Source organism: Engraulis encrasicolus, chromosome 20 (assembly GCF_034702125.1).
Source record: "Engraulis encrasicolus isolate BLACKSEA-1 chromosome 20, IST_EnEncr_1.0, whole genome shotgun sequence".
NCBI classification, from domain to species: Eukaryota; Metazoa; Chordata; class Actinopteri; order Clupeiformes; family Engraulidae; genus Engraulis; species Engraulis encrasicolus.
The window spans coordinates 19,732,578-19,742,577 of record NC_085876.1 but is presented as its reverse complement, the minus strand read 5'-3'; the positions used below and the strand labels follow the sequence as shown (position 1 = coordinate 19,742,577).

The following is a 10,000-nucleotide window of genomic DNA, read 5'->3' as shown; positions in this document are numbered from 1 at the left end:
GATGAGGGGGGATGGCATCCCCCTTACAATCAAAATGGTCTAAAATGATCCCCCTCAATGAAAATGGTCAACAATCACCCCCCTCTAAAACAGATATACATTCTTCACATATTGTGCTTAAGTTGCACTTTTAACAACTACATTTTCAAAGTTGTCTCGGGGGACAAACCTCAGAACCCCCAATAATCAGAATCCATCTCTGACCATCCCCCCTGCTCTGCTTTTACAACTCAACCACTGGTGTGTACACTATAGAGAAACTCTGAAATAAGAGCAAAAAGCAGAGAGATACTAGAGAGAGAAAAGGCAGAGAAATTGAAGAGAGACGAGAGCCAGACTGAAATAGTTCCAATACAGTTATAGAAGGGAATACGAGAGCATGAGCTGGGACGAAATGAGAGGGAATCTTGCTGAAGGATGCTATGTGAAGACACAGACCAGCATTCGTACAGATGGACATTGGAGAGCAGATGATTGAATGATGAAGACAGAAGCCAGGGAGAGAGAGAGAGAGAGAGAGAGAGAGAGAGAGAGAGAGAGAGAGGGAGAGAGAGGGAGAGGGAGAGAGAGAGATGTCGAGGGAGATGTCGAGAGAGATATCGAGAGAGATGTTGAGAGAGAGCGAGAGAGAGTGCACGCCTGCAATGCGATGGATGCTGGACTCTCAAGACACACAAGAAGAATACGGGAGAGAAAAACAAGACAGACACACAGGCATACAGTATAGACAAGCAGACGGGCAGATGTCAGAGAGAGTTAGAGAGATGCTGAGAGGTACAAGGTGTGCAGTGGGGTGGATGTCACGCATGTGGAAAAGAAAAACCCAGACAGATGGACAGATAGATAGATATGTTAACAGCAAGACAGATGGCGCAAGATTAGGTGATCAGAGCACAAAAAGAAACCAGAGTGAAATACGACAGGATGGGATGTTAAGCACCTTGTGTTTGGGCTTACACAAAAAAACAAGGTGAATGGTGGTGGGTGGTTTATAGTTGAATGTAGGAGTTGTTTGGTGTTTGTTGGTTGCCAGGGCTTTTTCCACTGTACAACACGGGACGCTCGGAGTATTCTTAATGGCATAACTTATTGTATTCAAAAGAAATAAAAACACCAGAGCAAATGGCTCATAACAGGTACTATGCTGATGATGATTCATCCGCTTTCACGAGACAGACAAACTAGTGAGCAGAAAGAGAGAGAGAGAGACAGAGAGAAAGGGAGAGAGAGAGAGAGAGAGAGAGAGAGAGAGAGAGAGAGAGAGAGAGAGAGAGAGAGAGAGAGAGAGAGAGAGAGAGAGAGCAGAGAGATGTTGAAAGAAGAAGAGGAACGCCAAGATGTTAGACAGACTGGGGGAGATAGAGATGGAGACGGAGATGGAGATGGAGACGGAGATGGAGATGGAGATGGAGATGGAGATGGAGATGGAGGTGGAGACGGAGACGGAGATGGAGATGGAGATGGAGATGGAGACGGATATAAAGCCAAACAGAGTGTGGGTGAAGTGACATACTATGTCGACTAGACTGTTACAATGTCAGACAGACTGACACAGATGGAGATAAAGGATGTGTAGTGTAGGTGAGAGAGAGAGAGAGAGAGAGAGAGAGAGAGAGAGAGAGAGAGAGAGAGAGAGAGAGAGAGAATGTTTGCAAGTATATTAAGGTGTGTGCGTGCATGCGTGCATGCATGCGTGTGTGTGTGTGTGTGTGTGTGTGTGTGTGTGTGTGTGTGTGTGTGTGTGTGTGTGTGTGTGTGTGTGTGTGTGTGTGTGTGTGTGTGTGTGTGTGTGTGTGTGTGTGTGTGTGTGCATGCGTGCGTGCGTGTGTCTCTGTCTGTGTGTGTCTGTGTGTGTGTGTGCGTGCGTGCGTGCAGAAAGCAGACGTACCCCTGGTGATGACTCCCTCCAGCCGGACGATGTTGGAGTGGTCGAACTGGCCCAAGATGGCCGCCTCGGACAGGAAGGAGCGCCTCTGCTTCTCCGAGCAGCCGGCCCGCAGCGTCTTGATGGCCACCGGCAACTCCCGCTTACTGGGCAGCTTCAGACAGCCGCGACACACCTCTCCAAAGTCACCTGCAGGGGGCAGGCCAGAGCACATTAGCCTGATTGTAGTTCATGGACTGCAGGATTATATACTATAACAGTATATATGAGGGAATATGAGGCCTTGAGTATTATGTAGCCGTGATGCACCTCCCCAAAGTCACCTGCAGGGGGCAGGCCAGAGTACTATTAGCATGTAGCATAGTAATATAGAGTATATGAGGGAATATGAGGCCTTGAGTATTATGTAGCCGCAATACACCTCTCCAGAGTCACCTACGGGGGGCAGGACAGAGCACTATTAGCATGACTTTTGTTCATGGTCTAAAGTACATGAGGGAATATGAGGACTTGAGTACTATGTAGCCACAATACACCTCTCCACAGTCACCTACAGGGGGCAGGCACATTAGCATGGTGTTATTTCTCTGACAATAGGACTAGTACGATGTGTGTATCACAGGACTTTCACTTTCACTTTCACTTCGCTTTCATCAGCCATGGCACACCTTCTGAAAAGTCGCACTTCTCCAAAATCACCTGCAGAGGTCAGGGCATACAAGAATGTTTTAGTTCATGGACTATAGACCCATTCAGAGTTTGTAAACAGGTATGACGTAATTTGGCTGCGTGCGCACCGCTGCCTCAAAATTGTCCATGCTCCATTCACTTGTACAGAGACTCGACAGGTGTTTTTTTCCGAAATGAGATAACGGATGCTCGCGCTAACCTCAGATATGCAGTGGGCACCACGGACACAGTTTAATGTCTTGTAACAACAAACATCTCCAATGCTTCTGGAACAGCCTCTTCCCTCTCAAAATAGCATAACAAGTGTACTTTTCGGAATCTCTTTTTTTTTTATCAATGTACACGCTTCAGAACGGCAGTTTTTCTCTCTTTAGTGTCTGCACTGTCACCCAGTATTACAGAATCACCAATCCCGATTTTACCCATGCCTGCAGTTCTCCTAGAGGCCGCTGTCGAGATACGGTTCTGAGCGCAGCAGCCCGTTCTTTCTGAATGGAGTCTGCACTCCCCCTACAGTATAATGCAGTACCACCCAGAAAAGTGGAGTCTCTCATAATATCCTAACAATATCTCTGGTGTGTTTGAGTCGACGATGCGAACGCATTCATGAGGACGTCGACTCTGAACGAGTCTATATGAGGAACTATAAGGACTTTTTAGCAGTTACAGTCGGTCCCCCTACAATGCACACCCTTTACCGAGGTAATGCCACGTCATCCACCTCGGTACGTACCGGGCCTAGCTGCAGTGTACCCAAACAACCGCCGGGTGGCACTTGGGAGCGCTCGCTCAATACACATTCACTCACACGCACACACGGGCGCGCACACATACACATACACACACACACTCTCTCTCTCTTTCTCTCTCTCTCTCTCTCTCTCTCTCTCTCTCTCTCTCTCTCTCTCTCTCTCTCTCTCTCTCTCTCTCTCTTGTTCATATCAGATAACCATAGCACAGAGTGGTGAGGAAGCGCAAATGTGTTGGCAACATTTATTACCATATGGGATATTTTAGACGATGTTGACGGCATATTAATATGCTCATATTCACCAGCACGCACCGATTCAGCGGATAACGACATGCCTAATTAAATTGTGTGAGAACACCTCCAGGAAGTAGGAAGAGTCATAAAAAGAATAAATAGCCTAATGAATTTTCTTTTCTTTTTTTTAATGATGATCGGATGAATTGCCATTAATGTGCAAGCTCTATGTGTAGAAATTGAGTGTAGCCACAAGCCCCTATACCGATTCTCGCATCGCAAGATTTGAAACGTCTAATATTACAACTTCAAACTTGATATCTGTATGTGAATACTTTTTTCGTTTGGTAAAAATTACGGAGGGTGCAATAGGGGGCCTAAACCTCACTGCAGTAACCTACAGCGCCGCGTTTGAGCGTTTAAGCCTTGGCTATTTATCTTACATCGCCAACAGCTGGGGCGATAACCTAACCTATACTTCCGTAATCAGTGCTTAATTTGTAAATCACAAGGTACCGGAACGCAAAAAACATATGACATCACAGCGACGGTGAGTTGGACAGAGGTCCCGGAACGCACAGAAAAACTAAAATTACGCAAACGAATAAAAACGGGAAAAAAACAGATGCAATTCCCTGCATTTGAACGACATTGAGTCCCATGTCAGCTCATATCCATACGTTTGTTTCTTAATACAAGGGACGGTTGGCAATCCAATGGCTATTTTAAACAACAGCCATAGCATAGGCTATTAAATGCTGTAATGACAACAACCAATATTTTTTGTTTGATCGCTAACTTTATGCTTAGTAGTTTCGTGCAGTGCATGGAAATTATGCTTTCCCCATGAGGTGAAAAGAAACCGAAGCGGTCTTCTACTATACCTATTGAAAGGACAGTGCATGACTGTCCAATTCCCGTATTCACACAACGTTGGCATAGGCCTATTAAACGTTAAATCCTCGCTTTGTTGGCGACTTTGTTGCATATGATTTGGCTAATCCGCATGTGCTGTTGCGATATGCCACTTCACTGTTTCAAGGGCTCGCGCACTGATGGTAAGCGAGCTGCGATTTTTTAGGGCTCGCGCGCTGATGGTAAGCGAGCAGCGATTTTCCCGGTAGACTTGGCTTTTCACACTGACTGTCTGCTCGCGCTGCGGTCCGGTTGAAAATCCCTCCGACCAATGTTTTATTTGGAGTGTGTAGGCCCTATTTGAATGAAATATCACATTGTCTTTGCTGTTTTCGTGCTCAAATTGACTTGTAAGCCACTGTCGGGTCTTGGGAGTGCAGATGCTTTATGGATATGCTTTCCATCCATGCACTCTCCGTGCAGGGGTGGTGGAAAGACACCAAACGTGCCATCACCATCCCCCCGGACCCACGAAACCCACTGCGCTCCGAAGTTGAATTCCTTTTACTACTTTATTGCTATGTGTGCATAAAGCGCATGTTCGATTTGCTGTAATAGGCTACGACCAGTAGCCTCGACGTGTCTGTCTTTTCTTTTCCTTTTTTCAATATTTAGTAGGCTAACATATGTCTAAGCCTAAAAATATAATAAATAAATAGAAATAATTTGGTATCCATGTCTGGTTAGCGTCTGGGCATTTGTGGTCTTTACCTGGTTCTCCGCACCATCTTATGACAATGTTGAACAATGTTGAACAAAAAAACGGATGCACACACGTCATACTCTTTTATTACCTCATATTGTTTTTATTGTATTGATTTTTAATTCTGTGTATAGACAAATAAACGTAGGCTAAACTTGACATTTCAGTAAGAGTGTACATTTATTTTACAAGTAGCCTATACAGAGTTTTAGTAGACAATGCCTACACAGCAGCCTTTACAAGTTGCCTAATGTAGGCTACACTGCAGATAAAGACAGCAGAAAACATCCTTTCTGCCCGGCTTAACCAGAATTGCGTTCCGTCCCTTTCGCTGTGTCTCCTGCGACTCGGTCTGTTGTTTGTGCAGTAGTGCGCTGTTTCCCTTCACCTACCAGTGGGCTCACCACCTAGATCGATGATTTGGTCGATGACTGTAGGCCTATCCAGGTGACTGGACACTTAAAAGACTTTGTAAGGATTTTTTTTAGGCATAGCCTACTTAGATTTTTTTGAATGCCGCCTTTGTCCTGAGTGAATTCTGAATCAAGACCAGCATGCGTTGCTGCCACCCTTGTTGAGTCACTAGCCAACTGCACTTTTTGCACCATGGGATTTACAGTATGGACACGGGAGTAAGGACATTGAAGTAGGCTAGGCTAGGCCTACACCTGGACACTTAAAAGACTTTGTAAGGATTTATTTTTAGGCATAGTTTGATTTTTTGAACGCCTTTTTATTGATCTAGGCTATGTTTTTATTGCTATTTGTAACATCACAACAAATAAACATTCAAACTTTTGAAACAATATCCATACTCTGCCTTGCATCTCTCGTGTGTGTGTGTGTGTGTGTGTGTGTGTGTGTGTGTGTGTGTGTGTGTGTGTGTGTGTGTGCGCGCGCGCGCGCTCGTTGAAAAAAACCTCTTGGCCGCAAACTGTTAAACTCACACGGCTTGGAGGGGCGCTTACATAAATTTCAACTGACTACAGTCTTCAACTGTGTGACGCTATGAATGTTTGTCTGTGGGGGAGGGGTGATTAAACCCCTACACGCACACAAAAGAGCTCGTGGTGTGACAGGTTATCCAGCCTCCGAAGAAGGAGTCATAGTTCACAAGTGTCCACAAGCACTAATAATAATAATAATAACTAAAAAAACCCGTCTTTTTTATTTTATTCAATTGTAGGTACTAGGTAGGCCTATGCAAACTGGATTGGGAGATGGTGAATGAAAGACAGAAAAAGTCGAGTTTAAATTCACATGGTGGTCTTGTTTAGGGCTCACACTTGTGTTATTATCAAATGCCCTATCAAATGCCCAATGCTAAATAAAACATGCAATTTGCTGACTGTATTTCTACTACTACTAAAACTGGGGGATGGACGAGCACGGAAGCACAAACACAGGCAGACGCTTGGAGGGGCGCTTACATAGATGTCAACTAACTACAGTCTTCAACTGTGTGACGGAGTGAATGTTTGTCTGTGGGGGAGGGGGTGATTAGACCCCCACACGCACACAAAAGAGCTCTCTCTCTCTCCAACAACACAAGAGGTATTCGCATTGGACGCACTTGTTTAGTCCCTCACAATGTGTAGGGCCTATGCTTGGTTGCCATATTAAAATCAGGTTTTAAGAAGAGCACACACAATCGAATCGAAAGTAGCCTATAGCCAAATATTTTAATTAAATTCGGGCGGTTGGTTGAATCATTCAAATAGCCTAATTAAAAATAGCCTATATAGTAGCCTATATAGGCTTACCACCAACAAAAATTATGAAATAATGAAAACAAATTATACTCTGTAGCCGCCTTAACAATAGAAGTAATTAGGTCTATTAATGCATTCGTTTGCCAAAAAAAAATAGGCCTAAGCAACAACAAAAAAAGAATTTCACACTTATCTTAACATTTATCATACTGTCACAGGTGGGGGGTGCGCGTTTGACAGCGGCACCACCACTTAATACCAACTACCCCGAGGAGCATTGTACACATCAGGAAACACCAAGACAACAAAGTCATTTAAATCAAGTATTTATTTTCTATTTGGAGACATAGTTCTGTATGCATGTGTGTGTGTGTGCGCGTGTGTGTGGATGTGTAACCAGTTCTCTGTCCGCCGGGTCCTTAATGGTCCAATGTCTCTGATCAGCACCTCAAACCTCTCACTCGGTCCGTGCGCATCGTAGCCTCCGACAGGTTGGGCGGGGCCACCTGGCTCGCCTGGGCACGCGGAGGCGGATCAGCTGGTGGAGATAGGAGAAGGGTAAACAGGCTTCCAGTCTCTGAATTCGTATGAATAACGCACAGGGGGATGCTAACTCCCATCACCAATTGTGAATAAAATAGGCCTACACAGCACGAGTAACTAAGCTACTTATTTAAAGGAGCACACGTGAGCAGCACAGCAACCAACACAGCACACATAAAACGATGGTGTAGGGGTGGCCATCCTCGCTGCGCAAAAAGTCTTTTCCGATCGTGCATTCGCTGGGTCCGGGAGTGAGAGAGTGAGTGAGTGACAGACCGAGCGGGCCAGGGGCAGCACACACAGCGGGGAGGAGGCTTCAAGGTGAAGGCTATGGTGACCAGGCGTGAGCGTCCTCCACCAGCAGCTTTCCAACGCAACCTCTTCGTGACTCTGGCCGCAAACCTCGTTCAGGCAATATTCCGTCCGCGCCATTCGTAGTCGTCTGTTGCTTGTGTCGTCCAAAGGACCGAACGCGTGCCCCATCTTCTCCCATCCGGATACCGGCGTGCAGCTCACCCCCTCCCAAGGCTGCCCCCCGGCCGCGGTAGTCTCTCCGACCCTTCTCTCGTGCGGTAGCTGTGCGTCTCGTCCTCCTCCGGATCCTCCTCGCCATCTTGCCACCTGCATTCAAAAAGCCCATACCCACCCCGTACACCCAATCACCTTTCTCCCTCTTCCCATTGGCACCTACAAACATTTGCAATCAGTGAGAATAACAGTTAGTCCAAGTTTGTCACCCCCGTGACAATACGACTGCTGTGTTTTTAAAAAAGAAAAGGCAGTGCACAGCCTTTTGTGACACGTCGTGGTGTGACAGGTTATCCAGCCTCCAAAGAAGCAGTCATAAGTGTTCACAATCCGTTCCTGGCATGAATGCAGAATAATAAAAACAAAACACCGTCGACTGGCGGTCTTGTTTAGGGCTCACGCGTGTGTTATTATCAAATGCCCAACGTTACGTGCAACACAATGTCGTCGCCAAATTTAAAATTCGATCTCTCTCATGCTGGCGTTACGGGACACACTTAATTACAATGGTGTTCCTGTCTGATTGAGTCGGTTTTAATTGTCTTTACCGGTTCAAATTGTAGGTATGCAAACTCCTGAGGATAGCCTACCCGTTCCTGACTTGAATAATGCCGAAATAAGTTAGGGACGGATTGGGAGACGGTGAATGAAAGACAGAAATAAGTCGAGTTTAAATTCACATGGTGGTCTTGTTTAGGGCGCACACTTCTGTTATTATCAAATGCCCAATGTTACATGCAACACAATGTCCTCGCCTAATTTAAAATTCGATCTCTCTCATGCTGGCGTTACGGGACACACTTAATTACAATGGTGTTCCTGTCTGATTGACTCGGTTTTAATTGTCTTTACCGGTTCAAATTGTAGTAGGTATGCAAACTCTGTATCCTGAGGATACCCGTTCCTGGCTTGAATAGTGCTGAAATAAGTTAGGGACGGATTGGGAGACGGTGAATGCAAGACAGAAAAAAGTCGAGTTTAAATTCACATTGTGGTCTTGTTTAGGGCTCACACTTGTGTTATTATCAAATGCCCTATCAAATGCCCAATGCTAAATAAAACATGCAATTTGCTGACTGTATTTCTACTACTACTAAAACTGGGGGATGGGCAAGGACGGAAGCACAAACAGGCCACAGACACAGGCAGACGCTGCTCTGCAAAAGCGGTGCTATACTGCCCCCCGCATTCCGAATGGCCACAGGGTGTAATGATCACGGTACGCTGCCGCGGCCCGGCACGGTAATGAGCAGATTGAAGTTACACCATCTGTACAAACCCCACCAAAGTCATCTACAGTAAGGGGCAGGCCAGAGTACAATAGCATGTTGTTTGAGTTCATGGAGTATATGAGGGACTATGGGGACTTGAGGTGTGGTACGGAGGTACGGTAGCCTATAAAAACCTTCCCAAAGTCATCTGCAGGGCACGGCATGGCATGTTTTTATTAAATTGTATGTTTTATTGTATGTGTATCCGCCATGGCACCTCCCCAACTACTGTAGGCTATAGGAACCGTCCAGCCATGGCACAAATCCACCTGCATTGGGAGGGGCAGAGCACATTGGCGACACTTTGTTTTTTTATTTTATTCCAAACTTTAAACTTTTAAACTTCATGTTTTTATATTATAGGCCTAGATTTTTTTTAATAACTTTCTTCTTTTTCAGGAGAACAAAAAAAACTACTTTCAGATGAAAAGCGAAATTGGCAGACCCCCTGCAGTCAGAACTCTGGAACGCCAGAGTGTCTAACAGTAAGGGGCTGTCCAAACTTGTTTTCTCCACAACACACAGCCAAATTTTGACAGCGCTTAAAAATATCCAAGGGCAAATGACCCCTTGCTCACAGATTTCTTTTGAATCTTACAAATATATATTTTTTCATTTTTTAACATGAGTCGACAGTGACCCCCTTGCTATTCCACAGATACATTGCCGCTGACTGCTTTGGCTGGGCAATGTACTATATTGAGTGGGAGGAGTTCCCTATTTTTCTGGACGATATTTTAATTGCGCCTGGCCTGACTATACAGTAAG

General features: G+C 45.4%; 1 protein-coding gene across 1 annotated transcript in view; it reads right to left on the bottom strand.

Moving 5' to 3' along the window:
- Positions 1 to 10,000, bottom strand: part of LOC134436829 (ephrin type-A receptor 7) — a 309,492-nt gene that overhangs the window by 27,448 nt on the left and 272,044 nt on the right. Inside the window, exon 12 of the mRNA XM_063186179.1 lies at positions 1,889 to 2,074. Within this exon, the coding sequence (XP_063042249.1) occupies positions 1,889 to 2,074 (186 nt within the window). The remainder of the gene's footprint in view (positions 1 to 1,888; positions 2,075 to 10,000) is intronic.